The sequence below is a fragment of the Phocoena phocoena genome, chromosome 1, assembly GCF_963924675.1.
Source record: "Phocoena phocoena chromosome 1, mPhoPho1.1, whole genome shotgun sequence".
NCBI classification, from domain to species: Eukaryota; Metazoa; Chordata; class Mammalia; order Artiodactyla; family Phocoenidae; genus Phocoena; species Phocoena phocoena.
In genome coordinates this window covers 12,261,249-12,278,555 of record NC_089219.1, presented here as the reverse complement: position 1 = coordinate 12,278,555, position 17,307 = coordinate 12,261,249, and the positions used below count along the sequence as shown (strand labels likewise).

Below are 17,307 nucleotides of genomic sequence, written 5' to 3'. Positions count from 1 at the left end.
GGAGGATGCTTAAGGCTCTGTGGACTCTCCAAGGAACCACACGTGGGGACCCCGCTGTGTCAACCCTGGCTCAGCCAAGGAGGAGGCTGAGGCTGCTGGAGTGAGGGAAACTGGGCCACAGGGTCGTGCTTACAGATGACGACAGGCATCACAAGAGCTGGTGGGAACCTGCTTTCATAACTCCCTGCCAGGAAGGGGGACATGAGGAGGCGTGGGAAACCAGGCCCCAGGCCTGCAAAGGCCCACATGACCACCAGGGAGCCCCCAAGAGCTCACTCAGGGCTGGCGAATGTGGCCTTGCTGAGGTGGCAAGATAACACCCTGGATGCTGAGATGAGGGACAGACGGCTCTGGCAATCAGCTTTATTTTTTCTCAGGAACCTCTGGTTGGGAGTCATACAACCCTCAGAGGGCATCTCTGCGTGCCCTTGGCGACAGAATATCCCAATGTCTTCATTCGTGAATTTGATTCTTTCATGGAGCACCCACCATATGCTGGTTTTCTGCTGTCTTGCATTCTGAGTTCTGTCCAGAGGGGGATTTGTCCTTCAAGGCGGGTAGCACTTGTTTCATGGAGAATAGGACGTGGTGACTATGGGGCCTCTTCAGTGCTAGCTTAGCTGCCTACTTCTCCGAGGAGTTGAGCTGGGCTGGAGGGGAGGGGTGCGTTATGATGGCGGGGGGGGGGGGGGAGAAAGGCAGGGTCTCTGCCCCATCTCCTTCACCAGGGCAGCTGAGGGGCCCTGTTTCATCTTGCCAGGCTGGCTCACTTTGGGGCCGGAGGGTTTGTCAGGTTGGAAATTGCTTTCTTCAACTAGAACGGAGAACAGAGTGGGGAGGATGTAGAGGAGATTGCAAGTGCAAGTGCAAGTTGCAAGTGCAACTATACTGGTGCACCAGTATAGTTTGACTCCCCTAAGGGTTGATTCTGGAGTGAACTTTAGAGCCAGTGCCTCCCTATTGCATAGATCAGGTCATTGAGGCCCAGAGAATGGCAGGGCTGGCCACAAAATAAGATAGAGGTAGCTGGACCACGTGGCTGGCTACTCTGGGCCAGGAAGTGAGGCTCATCAGAATTCCATGAGGCCCCTCCAAGTTTTTTTTTTTTTTTTTGGCCATGCTGTGCGACATGTGAGATCTTAGTTCCCCGACCAGGGATCGAACCCACGCCCCCTGCAGTGGAAGAGCAGAATCTTAACCACGGGACCACCAGGGAAGTCCCAAGGCCCCTCCAAATTTGATGGCAGAATTTTGGTGACCCCCCACCTCCCCAGCCTGTTTGAACATGGCTCCTCCCCTTTGCTCCACCCTCGGAACCATGGTACCTCCACCCAAGACACGAAGCCCACAGCTCTGCCCTGAGACGTCACGAAGAGGGACTGAAGGTTCAACAGCTCGAAGAGGTTGTGTGCCTGCAGGGGGGGCGGTTAGGAAACACTGGAGGATAGGTGGCACCCACCCGAACCCTCTGGCTTCAGTTTCTTCCTAGCTTGGCAGCTTTGAGCAGAGGTGAAGGCCCGGGCCAGGCTCTGTCCCAGTGGTGCCCACCCCACCTTGTTCCTGAGCCTGGGAGGGCTGGACAGCTGTGATGGTGGGTGGGAGACCAAGACCTGGGCCTGCAATGTCCAATGTGACCACCAGGGGCCCCCAGAGTCCACACAAGGGACTCTTGGAAAGGACACGTTTTTCAGCATCAGCCGGCATCCACTGACACAGAGGGGTTGGGTCCACCCTTAGGTCCCCAACCTGCTTCTGTCCCTCCATCACCCATGTGCCAGGCTCTGTGCTTGCAGGGGGGAGGGGATCAGCATTCAGAGTGATTAAGTACTTTGCCCAAGATCACACAGGCAGAATGTGGTAGACCTGAAATTGAAACCCATGTGTGCCTTGATGAAAAGACATATTTTTAACCACTGTTTCTTTCCATCCAGAATCTTCTGGTTCCCAAGCTATCCCTCTTCCCTAGTCTCTGCATCATCCCAACAGCCCTGGAACTGAGAGACAGACAGGGTGGGAACTGCATGCCCGTTCCACAGGTGAGGAAGCAGGCCCAGGAGGAACAGAGAGCCACATAGCATGTCCGGGAAGCTGGAGCCAAGTTTCCCTCTCAGGCTCTTCCCCTCTATCCCAGGGCCCCTGTCTGCCCACAGCACAAATTTCCCCCATTACCTGGTGCAGAGAGGTCTCCGGGGACAGCTTCAGGGTCACTGGTTCCATGGGGCAGCCCCCAGCCAAGATGTCCTGCAGACACTGCTGGGGATGAGGGAAGGGTTATGGGGGCCTGGGACAGCTCCCCCTTCCCCAGGCAGCCCCTCTCAAACCATAGGCTATCAGCTGGCCACTCCCCTCACAACCCTGCTGACTCCCCATCCTCTACTGACACCTCATATGAGCACTCACCTGGTGTCCTGGAACCCAGGAGGGTGGCTCAGCCTGGAGGGCCTGCACTAGGTGTGCCCTTTGCACGGTGCCCACCAGTATCTGAGACTCTGGACAAGTGGAGAGGGAGAGGAAAAAAGCCACATTATGAAAAAGGAACTTTCGTTTACTGGACTGCTACGATGTGCCAAGAACTATGCTGGGTGTTCTCATGACTCTCGGGAACATACAGCACCTGTGGGTCAGGAACTATTATCACCCATTTTACAGAAGAGGAAACCGAGGCTCAGAGGCACAGAGAGGTTAGTTGTCTTGCCCAAGGTCACTCAGCTTCTGACGTGGAGGAGTGGTAGCTGAGGGTGGCCAGGTAAGGCTGCCAGGGGGCCGGGAGGTAACCTGCCCACCCCAAAATGCCCCACCTGGCAGGGCCTCAAGGCAGGAGCAGGTTTGGGACACCTGCATGAAACTGTCTGTGCATCAGGGCTGGGCTTTGTCCCTCATTTCCCATAGGAAGTTGCACTGGCTCAGCCCAATGAAGGCACGAACCTGGAAGGCCACCATGTTCTGAGGTCCTCCTGTGTGCTGGAGGCTTGGCAAGCCTCACTCCAGGGTATCGCTGGAGTCTGCAGGTATTTAGTTTTGAGGGACAGCCTGATATTTTTGATTTTTGTCCAGTAAAATAAAAACTTTACAACTGGACATACAAAGGCTCCCTGTTTAAAAACAGAAACAATTAAAGCTATTTCTTGGATGAGCAGCAGGGTCCCACAGGCTGGGCCTGTGCTGGTTGGGAACTCTTTGCTTCCTGTGGCTCTAAGGGTAGAAGTGGAGTTTGTCTTGTTCTAGCAGGGGGGTGAAGCTTCTTGAGGGGTCACCCATGTGCAGGTATTTTCAAGTGTGATATTTGGCGTGTTCTGTGGGATAATGTTATAGGTGTCCCAATTTGGGTGGGGAGAAGGGCCTGGCCTTTGGGATGAGAACCTCTGACAACTCTGTCCTCCCTATTTTCCAGATGTGGTAACTGCAGTTCATAGAGCTTAAGGGATTTACTACAGTTCTGCTGCTCATAAATAGCTTTATGCCTTTTGGGGTAGGTATGGGGATGACCCATACGGTTGTGCAGGTTGCTCACTGCACAAGATACCTGCCCAAAGGACAAGTGGGGATCAAAGTCCAGCTGTGAAAAAAAAAAAAAAAAGTCCAGCTGTGCTATGCTTGCCAAGTGTGCATTTTGTTTCATTTGCACAAAGGGGACATATGCGCTGACAGTGGCCCTGAGTAGGGCATGGCTGTCCCCTCCCTACCCCCCAGCTTATCTTTCCCACTCATACTGTACTTGTCCTAGAGGGAAATGATGCTCTAGCTAGGTCCTCTCCCAAAATTCAGTTTATGTGTCTTTTAACAAGGGCCCCCACTCATTTTTCTCTAAAAGGATGTCTTTCCCATGGCAACAGGGTTGAGGGAGGTGACTCAGTTGGGGAATGCCTGAAGGGGAGACTGAGGGAAGGAGCCTTCTGGGAGGCCCTAGTAGTGTTCCTATCATCCTACCCCTGCTCCGCAAGTAGGATGGCTATTACCTCCATTTTACCAATGAGGAAACTGAGGCTCAGAGAGGTGAAGTGACTTGCCCAAGGTCACACAGTTGCAGAGCCCGGTTTTGGATCCAGGTGCCTGATAGGTACAATGTCCTGCTTACCCATTCCTGGGCCTGACCCTCCCAGGTCCAAGAGGAAGGTAGAGGGAATGCCTCCTCCCCATTCGTGCTCCCCCTTCTTGTTGGGCACCTGTGCTCTCCACCAGGGGGTACTTGGCAGTGTCTGTGGAGGTCACGACCTTGACCACCTCCTCCTGCGGTGTGTCCTTGGCCAGCGTGGTGATGGTACAGTTCATGAAGTGCTCCACAATTACATGGTGAGAGCTGGGGCAGAGGGATGCTCCCATCAGGTCCTGGGGTGGGGGGTTATCCAGACCCCTGGACAAGCTGGGGCGAGCTGGGAGGAGTTTTGCCGGTTCTTCAGCATGGGCAGGGTCTAAGAGATTCCTGGGATGAACAGCTCCTAGCACTCCAAGGTAGGGAGAGAGGAACCTGGGGACCAGCTGGCCTATGCCCTCTGGACCCCTATCTCCCCCCTAGACCAGCTCTACTTTGACCTGTTTTATTCAGAAGCCATCGCTGGAGAATTTCATTTGAAGAAAAGTTTTATGGCATAAAGGGAAAAAAGAGCTTTAAAGTTTGAAAATCACGGGAGTAACCACCCCCATTTAACAGATGGGGAAACTGAGTCTGGAGAAGGGGGCAGCTTGCACATGTTTGGAGCTGGGCCTTGGACCCAGGGCTCTCAGAGCCTCTTAGTCCTGCTTTTCTGGGGACAGAGGCTGCTCGGCCCTGTCTGGTTGAGTCAGGACCTCAAAGCTCGTTTCCATTGCAGTATTCCAGTCCCACCTCCAGCTCCCAACGCCCCAGTGAGGACAGCAGAGCAGGAGCAGGGGGAGGGGTGGGAGCTGAGGTTCAGAGAGGTGAAGTGACTTGCCCAAGGTCACACAGTTGCAGAGCCCGGTTTTGGATCCAGGTGCCTGATAGGTACAATGCCCTGCTTACCCATTCCTGGGCCTGACCCTCCCAGGTCCAAGAGGAAGGTAGAGGGAATGCCTCCTCCCTCCTCTGGGACCAGTCAGGTCCCAGAGCTGGTGCTGACTCTCTGTGTGACCTGGAGCAAGACATGGCACCTCTCTGAGCCCCACTTTCTGACAAATGGGCAATATCTGTCCTACTGTTGTGGAGACCGACTGATGACCAGTAAGACACTGAGGCCAAGGACTCCCCCAAGGTCACACAGGGAGCTGGAGAGAATGGAGACTAGGGAGCAGCCATGTGTCGGCCCCTCCCACGCTCACCCATGTCCAAGGTCAGCCCACCCAGACACCATCACCTGTCAGCCAGCCTGAGCAGACACCGCTCACCTGATTTTTCGGCACCGGATCCACGGAAGGTATGGCAGTTTCTTGACAATGATGGTGCCGTCATAGAAGGAAGGCTGGCAGCTCTGGGCGATGGCGTTGGCCGCCAGCACCGCCATCAGCACAGGTAGTGCGTGCACGATCTGGCCGGTCAGCTCAAAGGCCAGCAATGCTGTGGAGATGGTGTGGGTCACAGCCCCTGAGAAAGCCGCAGCCCCTGCAGAGGGCAGAGCCAGGGAGGGGGGCTCAGGCCAGGAGACAGCTTCATGCAAAGGGCAAGGCTGCTGTGACTATGGCCATGGGCTGGGGTGGGAATTGTCCAGAGGCCACACATTGGCCACTGTTGGAAGTGCCCTATGCCTGGGCTTGGTGAGGGAAAGAGCAGTAAGGAAGAAGGGGCACCAGGGACAAGACAGGAGCTAGAAAAAGTAATGGAGCCTAAGGCGGGGGGCTCAGGGAAGGGTGGGGCTCATTGGGAGGCTAATGACCTCCCCATGCCCTGCAGAACTACTGGCTGATTCTCCGGGTCCAGCCCAGACCCATGATGTTTGCCCATCCGGTGGGAACCCGGTTTACTCACCTGCCAGGGCATACCCCCCAGGCATGATGGGGTTGGTGACACCTCCAGCCACGATGCCCTCTGGGAAGGCAACAGAGAGGGCCTCCCCTATGAGGCGTCCGATGGCAGCTCCTGGTCGCAGATTTAGGGTGAGGGCAGGGAGCCAGGCTGACCCAGTCCCCACAGCCCTCCATCCCTGGGGATCAACCTCAGTACCATCCTGGGGAGGTGGGTGGACCAGTAGCCATGGCCCTGACCCGATAACCCTGAGTCTCTCAGACCCTCAACACCCCAGACTCACCGAAGATAAATATGGGCATGAAGTACCCAGCGGGCATGGGGATTGTGGTGGCCAGAATTATCATCCAGAACTGTGGGTGGTGGGAACCGAGGGGGCAGAGGTTAGAGGCAGCTGGACAAAAGTAGGCAAGGGAGGGACAAGACAGGGGACAGGGGGGTTTCCCAGGGAGAAGGAGGATGCCCAGGCACACTCCCATTGCCAGTATCTGGTGTGAGGGAAGGTGTGCCCAGGGGAAGGATCCCCACCCTGGCAAAGTGCCTACTGTGTGCCTGGCACTGTTCCAGGGACTCTCCTTTCTTCCCTCTCAACCTTCCTTGATGTAAGCACAGTAACTAGCCCATTTTAAAGACGAGGAAACTGAGGCTCAGAGAGCTGAAGCAACTTGCCCAGGACCACACAGCGGGCAGAGGTCAGGCCAGGGAGTCTGCATGAAGGCCTAGGCCCTGTGCTATGTACATGCTATGGGGAGGTACCCCATCCTACCCAAGGCTGGCCTCAGCTCTGCGCACATCCCTGGGAGCCCCGGGAGCCCACCTTCATAACCAGGAAGAAGGCGAGGGTCCCAAAGATGGTGAACTGCGGGTGGTACCATTCGAACCATAGGTTCTGTGGGTCGGGCTCCGAGGGCCAGGGTGGGGACGAGTTCCGGGTCATCAGCACCCACGAGTTATTGTCGAACAGTGAGTCCAGATGCTCCCTCATGGACAGCTGGAGAAGGGGGCAGCTTGGAGTTCTGCGTGAGGGCCGGGCAGCAGTCCCTGCCACCCCCATCCCCCCAACTGCCTGACCCTGCCTCAAATCCTCGTCTGCCACTTCCTGTTGCGGGGAGACCTGGGGAAGGGCTCTGGCCCTCTTGGAGCTGCACAGCCATCCCCTTATAGGTGTTGTGGGGATTGAGATGATGGGCACAAGTTGGACAACGACTGGGCATTCCCCCCTCTGGCCACCCCAGCTCAGCACCCCTTACCCGAGAAGCCATGAAGCGGCCCACGCCAGGGGGATAGGTGATGGAGGCGAGAACCAAGGCCGCCAGAGCGGAATACAGAGGCTTGCTGTGGGGTGGGGGCGGAGGGCCAGCTCCAGTGCCAGCCGTCCTCTTCCCCTCCCCCCACCCCACGGAGCGGGCCGCCACCCTGCTGGCTGACGCTGAGGCAGGGACAGGAGAAAGAGGCACAGGAGCAGGGGACGGGTGGGGGTCAGCCCCACACGGCTCGGTTAAGCAGGGGTCGGGGCTGATAGGAGAGCTTGGGACACAGGCGGGCTGCCCGCCAGGCAGGTGGGACCAGGGCAGGACCGGCCAAGGTGGAGGAGGGCTGATTCTGAAATGCCAGCGCCAGGGGGCAGACAAGGTTGGGAAGGAGAGGGGGCTCAGTAAGGGGCCTGGGGCTCCACGGGGAAGTAGGGGTTCAGTGAGGGGGAGGGAGGTTAGTGAGGGAGGGAGGGCTCAAATGTTGGGGTTGGGAGCCTAGTAAGTGGGGGAGCAGTTACTATGGGGACCTGGACAGGGGTGTTAGTGAGGGGTGGGGATCTCCATATAAGGCTCAGGAGAGTCTAGGGGCATCACCCTGTGGGGTCCCTGGCCCCCATTCAGAGCCCACCTGGTGGCCAGCAGTTTGGAGAGGACCCGATTGGTCTTGACAAAGCCGAGGAACGTTCGCTGACAGAAGAGGTAAGCACAGCTCAGGATGCCACAGATGGCCCTGCAGGGAGGGGAGGGGAGTCCAGAGCCCCTCGCCAGAACCGAGGGCAGCAGTTCAGGCTGAGGGAGGCCCCCAGTTGGGCTCTTGAGGGGCTAGAGGCATCCACTCACCCCAGCGCCACAAAAAAGAAGATCTCTGGCAGGTCAAAGGGGACGTCTACCCGGAAACTGGTCTTGTAGAGGGAGGTGATGGTCTCTGGAAAAGGAGGGGAGTGGGGATCAGGGACCACACTCCTACCCCAGCCAAACCGAAGGCTCAGAATTAACAGACAGGAGTGGAGGTGCTGCCACGTCCTGCCCCCAAATACCCTTTCCCTGGCCCTGCCTCCCCCTTCTACCCTCGGGGCTCCCATCCTTCATGCCCAATCCAGGTCAATTCGTTTCCATACTTGTAGAAGGAGGGGAGCGGAAAGGAAGAAGAGAAGAGAAGAGAGAGGAGAAAGGAGGGAGGAGGGAGAGGAGGGGAGGAGGAGGGAAAAGGGAAGAGAGAGGGGAGAAGGGAGGGGAGGGGGGAGGAGGGAGGAGGGAGGGAAGGCGGGGCAGGGGGCAGGGTCTAGGGCGGGGCTCACCCTGCTCGCTGTTGAAGACAGCCAGGAGGCGGAACATGAAGGCCCCACAGGTGGCAGCGAAGAAGCCCCTCCAGTAATCCCAGACCGAGAAGTGGGAGGACATGACCTCGATGCTGAACAGGACGCCTGGGGGCAACACTGAGCTTCGACAGACACCACCACGCCCATCCCAGCGCCCTGACCACTCCCGTCCTGCTCTCCCACAGCCCGAACAGACAGGGCCACCCCTTCTCTTTGGTCCTGAGCTGAGGGGAGAGGAGGGCAGGGCGGGAGCCCCCTGCCCAGGGAACAGGCTTGTAGGCGCTCCTCTCGGCCATCTCAAACCTTGCAACAGCCTTTGGGGTGGGGACGATTACAATCCCCATTTTACAGATGAGAAAATGAGGCTGAGGACTGAACTCACCGGCCCAGGGTCACGCAAGGCGAGCTGAGTTTCAAACCCAAGTCTGTCTAATGTGACCGTGAAGCATCTCGACGCCCACCCCCACCCTGGGGCGGCTCTGCCCTCCCGGTAAGACTGAAGTAACAACCAAGACCGGATTAGCCGCCATCCTCCCTGCGGGTTCCTCCACTGGGCGGAGGAGCGAGCTGGTCAGTCCGCCAGGGGAGGGACTGGGGGGTCGGGAGTGGGAGCCTGGGGTGCAGGGGGAGGGCCTCACCGCTGAAGGGCGCTGCGAACACTGTGGCCACGCCCACTGCCGCTGCCGCCACCAGCATTTCGTTTTGCTTGCTCTTGTTCTGGGGGGATCCGGAGTCCCGCGCTGAGAGCCAGCCCCCGCCCTCCCCTCCGTCTGTTTCCTCCAAGGAGGGGGGTGCCCATGAGCCCCTTACCTCAGACTCCCCAATGGCCTTGGTGCGCAGGCGGCCCAGGTAGGCAGCGATCATCACAGACAGGTGCACGAAGGGGCCCTGCCAGAGGAGGTGTGCGCACAGGGCACAGGGTCCGCCCCTTGGGGGGAGCTGGGGCCCTTGCTCCGCTCCTTCTCCCGCTCCGGGGCCCAGGGTTGGGGGGTAGAGGGAGCCTCATCCAGAGACAGCTCGGCTGCCCCACCTACTCCCTATGCCTCCATCTCCCCAGTTCCTTTGTCATACTCTGGGGACCTGGCCTGTCTCCTCCCCAAGACTGAGCCCTGTGAAGGCAGGCCCTGGCCTGAGTTCCCCCTGACCTAGCTTCGGTGGGGATGGAGAAAAGGCAGAGGGGACAGGAGGGCCGGGTGGGACGGGGTGGGGTGCTCTCATGCCCGTCCATACCACTTTGCCCAGGAAGATGGTGCTGCCCGTGGCCAGGGTGCAGGTGAGGCCCACCACCTTGGCCCCGAAGTTCTTGATATCCAGGTAGTCCTCCAAGACCACGCCCGACAGGATGGTCTTCAGCTCCGGAATTCCAGAACCTTGGCAGGGGACGGATGGACGGGGTGGGGGTAGGGAGGAAGAGGAGGGACAATATCTAGATAAACCCTTATCGCTTTACCCTGCACAGGGCTTCACGTCATGACCTCATCAGCTCTCCTAAACCCTGTGAGTTTAGGATTCCTAAACTCGTGTTGCAGATGAGGGAGCTGCGGGTCAGAGAGGGGATGTGAATTGCCTACGTTCTTCCAGCTGGTCCTGCCAGTCAGCTATTGCAGGATGGGGGGAACCTAGGAGAGAATCTCAGGCCACCCAGATGCATCCCTGCAGCTCCCCTGTGTGGCTGGCCTGGAGCTGAAAGCAGAGCTGAGAGGCCTGGAAGAGATGCGCCCCTCCGTGAGCCCCTCCCTGGGGAACCATGGTGCTGGCCCAGAGGAGCCCTCAAAAAGGGAGCAGAGCCAACAGTGACCCGAGTCAAGCAAGATCTGTCCTTCTGGGGCTTCCCTGGTGGCGCAGTGGTTAAGAATCCGCCTGCCAATGCAAGGGACACGGGTTCGAGCCCTGGTCCGGGAAGATCCCACATGCCGCGGAGCAACTAAGCCCGTGCGCCACAACTACTGAGCCCACGTGCCACAACTACTGAAGCCTGCGTGCCTAGAGCCCATGTTCCGCAACAAGAGAAGCCACGACAATGAGAAGCCAGAGCACCCCAACGAAGAGTAGCCCCCGCTCACCGCAACTAGAGAAAGCCCGCATGCAGCACCAAAGACCCAACACAGCCAAAAATAAATAAATTTATTTATTTAAAAAAAAAAAGATCTGTCCTTCTCACTGTGTGACTTCAGGCAACTTACACAACTCTTCTGAGCCTGGCTTCTCTGGCTGTGAAGTGGGGTTACTGTTTCCTGCCTCCCCCCATCAGGAGCCCCGAAGGACAGGAAAAGGCTTTGGGCAGTGGGCACTGCGGAGCAAGGTGAACAGGTGAATGGTGTGGCAATGGGCTTACCTCCCGAGAAGGGCGTGATGCTCTGGGAAAAGCCTGAGGAGAAGGAGACCAGGGCCACGGGGTACACGGTCCAGGAGAGATACCGGAGTAGGTGGCTGTCCCCAATCTCCCGGTACAGCCACTTGTGTGCTGGGGACAGCTGGGAGTCAGGGAGCCATCCACGGGCTCTGCAGCCCTCAGACGCCCACTTGCTGGCCAGGAAATGGAGGCTCAGAGGGCGGTGGCCCAGGACCACCCAATAAGTGGCAGATCCCCAAGAGGAGGCAAGAGTAGGACCCTGGATCACATCCCAGTGTTGCCACTCCCTAACTGAGTGACCTTTTGCAAGCCATTCAACATCTCTGAGCCTCTGTTTCCCTATCTGTCAAATGGGCTCTCAGATGAGGTCTGGTGCATGGCAGGTCCTCGTAATGCCACCTGAGCAAGTCTCACAGAGAAGGTGTGTTAGACCCTTCCTGCCCTGTGCCCCCTCTTCCAGGAGACCTCAGGGTGGAGAGAGCCTGCCGAAGCATGGGGAGAGAATGTTCTATGCCTGGTGGTCTAGACAAGTGTTCTCCCTCACAGTTACTGAGCTGAGAGCAAGGAGGGAGGAGAAGGGAGCAGGGGCGGCAGGAAGCAGTGGGCATAGAGTTCAGAGGAAGAAGGACTATTTGGTCTTTCATTCACTGGGCAGATGAGGAGACTGAGGCCCAGAGAGGGGCAGGAGCCTGCCCAGGGTCACACAGCAAGTCAAGAGCAAAGCCAGGACTAGACCCAGGCCTCCTCCCCACCCAGAGCCCTCCCCCACCCCGGCTGCACCTGGCGGCCCATCTGGCATCCCGAAAGCGTGCTCGAAAGCCCCGGGTCCAGAGCAGGCGTGCGTGCCAGGGAGGGGTTACCTCGGACCACACGGCCAACAGTGAAGCTCATGGTGTAGCTGATCAGGGCCATGAGCACCCCGAGGGTCATCAGGAAGTACCAGTCCTCACCCATGCGGAACAGCTTCTGCTTCAACCACTCGAGGCCACCTGGGGCAGGGGCATCAGGGGGTAGCCCAGGGCCCAGTGAGGGCACGGGGCGGGGGCGGGGGGCAGGGGCTGTGTGGGGCTGGGGCCAGGTGGTCGGATCCAGGGAAGATGGGAGGGGGCTCTGCCTCACGTGAGAGACAGCAGGATTTGTGCAAGTGAAAGTGGCAGCACGGTGGGCACCAGGCCTATTGGCCCCGCCAGGAGGGAGCTTTTGACCTACTCGCCCTCCCCACCCCTGCCCCTTCCTGAGGTACTTATGGAAGAATGACAGAGGGGGCAGGGTGTGGAGGGAGAGCTGGAAACTACACTTTCTCCAGCATCTCCGCAGGGGACATAGCTTAGAGGACATGAGAGTCTAGAGAGACTGCTCTGTTGTCCGAGGACCAGTGGGGCTGTCCTGGTGTCAGGCCAGAGAGCACCCACTGGGCCCCTAGCGAGGTCCCTGGCGGAGTGATCAGGCCTGGGGGCTGCGTTCCCAAAAGGCAGAGAGCAGACCTCTAGCACATCTGTCCCACAGACTGGCAGAGAGATCCCCACCCTCCCTGCCGCCCAGGATGGGGGCAGCTCTTGGGCTCCAAGGTGGGTGGGGAGGCGGACCCGGGGAGGGTGATGTCCCGAGGGGGTTTCGACAGGGAGCGGAAGGGAACCTAGCTGTCACCTCGGATGCCTCGGCGGATGCGGGGACACGGGCCCCATAGCTCCTGAAGTGTCACAGGATTCCCCGAGGAGCCCTCACGAAGCCCTACCAGCTCCTCCATCAGGCCCCTGAAAGAGTGGACAGGCAGACGGACCCTTGGTGAGCTGCTCCAACGCCCTTACTCAGCCACTGGGCCCTTCCAATATCTACTTCCCAGATAGAAGGGAAAGGTGGCATTTTCAGGAGGGAACGTGGGTCTGGTGTGCCTTCATTCCTGAGGGGGTGACCCCGAGGGTGCGAGTGTGTGTGTTAATGTTTAGGATGAGGGCAGTGGTTCCTAGCTGTCCCCTACATGTCCAGCAGCAGGTTGATCAAGGCCGGACCCCAGGCTCAGAGCCCCCTTCCCCATCCTGTGGCTGCCACTCCTACCCTCCCTGGACGCTTGTCTGCTCCCACTGCTCAGAGCAGTCTCCTTGCCCAGGGGAGTCACTGTCTCACTGTGGGGACCCCATGGACCACTCTGACTCCCCATGCCCATCCCGGAGCCTCCAACCCCTCGGCTCAGGCCAGAGTCAGGAAAACCCCAGGCCCAGAAGGAGAAGCCGTGAGGGTCCAAAGGAGGTGCTGGCTCCCTGCCCCCCAGCTTCCTGCTCCTGCCCTGCCTGCCCTGGTCCTGGCAGGTTCCATCCAAGTCCCTGCCCCAGCTCTGCACCCGGCGGCCCCTCACCTTTGTCAGTCCGCTCTGCTGTGGCCCCAGCCAGCCCTCCTCTGACAGAGACTCCTTTGCTTGCAGCTCAGGTGCACCTGGACGGGTGTGTGTTCCACCAATCAACATCCTGGCCCCCCCTCCTCCCCGCCCCACCCCGCCGGGGTTTACCCTGGCCATTAAGAATGTCCTTGACAAACCAACTGGAACTGCCCTGGCCAGCTGAGTGGTGCAGGCCAGAGCAGCCAGGAGGGACGAGGGGCAGGGGCTCCCCAACCTACCAGAGCCACACAGAGGCGGGTGGCACCCAACCCAGCTACCGGCTGGGGTACAAAGGGCCTGGGAGGGGGAAGCTCATGACACAGCAGGATGGTGAGGGGTCATCTGCAGGGGCTGAAGGTCAGGGCTCTGGGTTCTCAGAGCTGGGCATGGGAGGGGTTTGAAAGAGCAGAGAAGGAAGAGGAGAAGGACCCATAGGGAAGGGGTGCTATTATTACTGCACCTTTGCTATATGCCAGGCACTGTGTGCAACCCTCCTCCAAATCAGTGAGTGCTCAGAGAAACCCAGTGAGGTGGGCAGTATTAGGCCATTTTAAAGAAATGGAGTTTCAGAACTTCCCTGGTGGTCCAGTGGGTAAGACTCCACGCTCCCAGTGCAGGAGGCCAGGGTTTGATCCCTGGTCACGGAAGTAGATCCCGCGTGCATTACGCAACTAAGAAGTCCGCACGTTGCAACTAAAGATCCCACGTGCCACAACAAAGATTCTGAGTGCCACAACTAAGACACGGCCCAGCCAAAATAAATGAATAAGGAATAAATAAATAAAGAAATATTTAAATAAAGAAACGGAGTTTCGGAGAATTGAGGCTGCTTGCTTGCCCAGGGTCACAGAGGCTGAGGCACAAAGTCAAAAGTTCCATCCAGGTTTGCCTGACTCCAAAGGCTTCACACCTCTCCGAGGTCCTGCCTTGAAGAACTGCCTTGCTCAGAGCTGGCGAGGGGGCCGACGAGCTGGAGCGGGGGAAGGGAATTGGGCTAGATCCTCATGTCCAGACCCTCCAGTCTGAGAAGACTGCCTCAAACCACAGCACCCAATGGGCAGTGGCTCTGCTTGGGGCTTCTACGTAAATGCCACAGACCCTGTCCCACCACAGCGGAATGTAGGAACATGCACACTAGGTCTGGAACCCAGTTCATCCTCCCAGCACCCTTGTGGGTCAAGCACAACATCACCATTTTGCAGATAATAATGGAGGATCAGAGAGGTGCAGTCACTCATCTAAGGTCACAAAGCAGAGGCGGAACCCAGACTTCGATTCTGTGGCTCTCCCTCTTCCCAGAGCTCCTCCAGCACCTGTGGCTTAAGCCTTCAGGGCAAGGGTTTGGGCACAAAGCAGAGGATTTGTGCCTGATACCATTTTTAGAAGATTTGGGCAAGAGATCTGGGATAACACCCGCCCCTGCCCCCGCCCGCCCCCCCGCCCCTCGCTGCTCTTCCAGACAAAGCCCCCTTTCTGAAAATCATGATGGCCCTTCAATGACTTGTTAAAATCCTGAGGCCCTGAGCCACCCTCTGCCCCTAGATGTCAGCCAAGTTAATCCCAACTAGGAGCATGTGTGTGTTGTGAGCGGTGAGGTGGAGGCTTGCTGCTCTGCGTGGACCTGGGCCCACCGTTGCCTCGGCTGCCCCAACCTGTGTACAGTAACAGGATAATTGGCCGCCCTGTTGACATCCCAAACCCGTCTCTGGTCTCGGGCAGCTGCTGGCTCCAACTCATAGCCAGCATCGGCCAGCCAGCCAGCACCGCACGTCCACACCCTCACCTCCGGCCCTGTGAGCACCAGGAAACTGGGAAGAGGGAAGCAAAGGGACATGGTGCTGGTGGCAAGTCCCTCCCAAAGCCATTTCCCCCTCATGCCAGCCCCCAGCTTCTCCCTCTCCCGCATCAAGCAGCGAAGGGTGAGAGCTTGATGCCGAGCAGCTCTCCCATCCCTAATGGGTCCTTCACCACTCGGAGCCTCAGTTTCCTCTTCTGTCCAATGAGGGGAGCCTGAGAGCCATGGCGGCAGGGCCCTATCTCTGCCTCGTTCATCACGAGTTCCCCAGAGCCTCAACGGTGCCCGGCACATAGCAGGTGTTCAGTAGATACCTGCTGAGTGATGAGTGGTTTCCGAACACTGGCCTGTGGGCTGGCTGAGTGGGGACCTGATGGGAGCCGATTCCTGGTCCCTTCCCTAGACCCCAGATCAGAATCTTGGGGTACATGAGAAGAGTCTGTGTTTGTTGCAAGTCCCTCCAAGTGACTGGGGTGCCCTGGCAGGTATGGGATTCAAGGCATTGGATCATCTCTGAAGCTCCTTCTGTCCCTGGGATCTGAAAGGAGAGACATGCACAGAAACAGGGGAACGGCCTTGATGACATTTCAGGGTCCCTCCTGGCCATTGAAGTCAGTGGATCCAGTGCATGTGTGGGTGATGCCTTAGGGATGGGGTAAGCGGGGGGAGGAATGGTGGGCGGGGGTAGGTAATGAGATCTGACGTCCAGGAGCAGTGACTCAGGCCTCAGCGCCATGACCTTGTGTCTGCATTTAGCCACTGGCTCCTGTTTCCCTGGCGGGTGGCAGGCTTCTTGGTCCCCCACCCCCACCCCACCCTCTTTCCATCTCACCTCAGTGCTGGTAACTTCCTGGCAGCCCTACTGGAACCCCGTCGGCCAGGATGGGTGACACAAGCCGGGCAGGAATCTCCACTAGACAGACAAACAGACCCCTTTGGCTCCAGCCACCACTCTGACCCCACTTCACGGACTACCGGCACCAGTGGTTACCCGTGTTGATGGACCCCCCCGCCCACCACCGCAGGGAGGAAGTGTTGTGGGAGCCAGAGAAAAGAGAAACAGTCCCTACCTTCAGGAGCCCCCAATCTAACGGGGAGACAGGTGAACCCCTAACCCAGGGAACTGCCAGTCTGATAGGGGAGAGAGGACCCAGGAGGACCATGTCACACTCAGGTGCTGGGGTGGGCAAAGCCAGTTGGTGCAGCGGGCATCTGGGCAGGCCCCCCTGTGTGGGCTGCAGCAATCAGAGAGGGCTCCATGGAGGAGGAGGAACCGGAGCTGATCTGGGAAGGAAGGGCAGGATTTGGAGGGGGGAGCAGAGGCCCCACACTGCAACTTGGGCAGCAGAGGACCCCCGGCCTCCCAGAACGGCCTTCCCTGCTTCATCCCCTGGTCCCGCATGATCTGTGCACGGGCAGAGGTGCTTCTCAGGGGCATTCGGGACCAGACTGTCTCCATACACAAATGTTCAGCCCACCCTGGCCTCCTGGAGGGTTTGGATCAGATAAGACAGGGTTCAAATCCCAGCTCTGCCACTTGTTCGTGTGCAAGCCCCAGGCTCTCTGTGAGGCTCTGTTTCTCTATCTATAAAATGGGAATACCATCTCCTTCCTGAGCCGTGCGGGGATCAAATGAGGCCATGCTGGAGAGCTCACAGCCAGGAGCCGGTGCCCAGCAGGCATCTCAGAAGTCAGAGCTAGAATGATTGTCTTGCGGAACTCTCCTCTACCTCTGACTAAGACCCTGCCCGCTGCCACCCCCAGCATCTCCTCTGAGCTGGAGGTCAAGCAGACATTTCCTGGGAACATAACCTTCTATACTGTTAAGGACCATTACTAAATGATCTGCTCTCCACCCCTGAGTCCAGGCCCAAGCCCCAGCCCGGCCTCAGCTTTCTCCTCTTGGGTCCCGAAATGTTCCAGAGTTGGGAGGTGGAGGGTGGGGAGGGAGGTAAGCATGAAATCTGGGTCCCCGTGGGAGCTGGCAGGGGAACAGTTGCACGTTCTATACCCCCCTCCGGGGCTGTCTCAGTCCTTCCTAAGAGATGGCTGTGAACATTATCTGCCCTGAGGGAGGGAACCCCTCGCCTCACACAGGGGTCCAGCAGGTGGGGGTCCTCCATGCACCCCTGACCTCCTGACCTCGCATCTCCCACTCTCCCCAGAGCCAGGGGCTTGGGCCTTTCTGCCCTGATCACTCATACCTACATCCCTCTCCCCAAGGGCTGGAACTTAGGGGGAGAGGGGATGGAGAGAGAGGAAACCCTGGCCTCAAGGAGCTTGCAGTCTGGTGGGGGGG

At 58.4% G+C, this 17,307-nt stretch overlaps 1 protein-coding gene across 4 annotated transcripts; it reads right to left on the bottom strand.

Moving 5' to 3' along the window:
- Positions 1-349: 349 nt before the first annotated feature.
- Positions 350-12,587, bottom strand: LOC136138184 (chloride channel protein ClC-Ka). 4 transcript variants are annotated; one of them, XM_065896799.1, is made up of 19 exons: positions 12,487-12,586; positions 11,700-11,828; positions 10,822-10,950; positions 9,717-9,856; positions 9,297-9,374; positions 9,125-9,203; positions 8,466-8,591; positions 8,008-8,092; positions 7,796-7,897; positions 7,165-7,249; positions 6,732-6,905; positions 6,198-6,267; positions 5,918-6,028; positions 5,341-5,554; positions 4,164-4,297; positions 2,401-2,489; positions 2,170-2,253; positions 1,326-1,412; positions 767-814 (listed from the first exon to the last, which is right to left on the bottom strand). In XM_065896799.1, exons 1-19 carry the CDS (start codon positions 12,584-12,586, stop codon positions 767-769), a joined length of 2,064 nt encoding a protein of 687 aa, XP_065752871.1. The 4 variants fall into 4 exon arrangements, with proteins under 4 accessions (XP_065752887.1, XP_065752871.1, XP_065752879.1 ...); XM_065896807.1 differs by having other exon boundaries at positions 2,170-2,250; XM_065896815.1 differs by lacking the exon at positions 5,918-6,028 and having other exon boundaries at positions 350-814; positions 12,487-12,587.
- Positions 12,588-17,307: the final 4,720 nt, after the last annotated feature.

Excerpts from the sequence above, each read along its gene's own strand:
- LOC136138184 (XM_065896799.1), bottom strand. The coding sequence starts at position 12,586 with ATGGAGGAGCTGGTAGGGCTTCGTGAGGGCTCCTCGGGGAATCCTGTG. Across the intron at positions 8,093-8,465 it reads TGTCTTCAACAGCGAGCAGG|AGACCATCACCTCCCTCTAC; the intron begins GTGAGCCCCGCC and ends CTCCTTTTCCAG. Across the intron at positions 7,898-8,007 it reads TTCTTTTTTGTGGCGCTGGG|GGCCATCTGTGGCATCCTGA; the intron begins GTGAGTGGATGC and ends CCCTCCCTGCAG.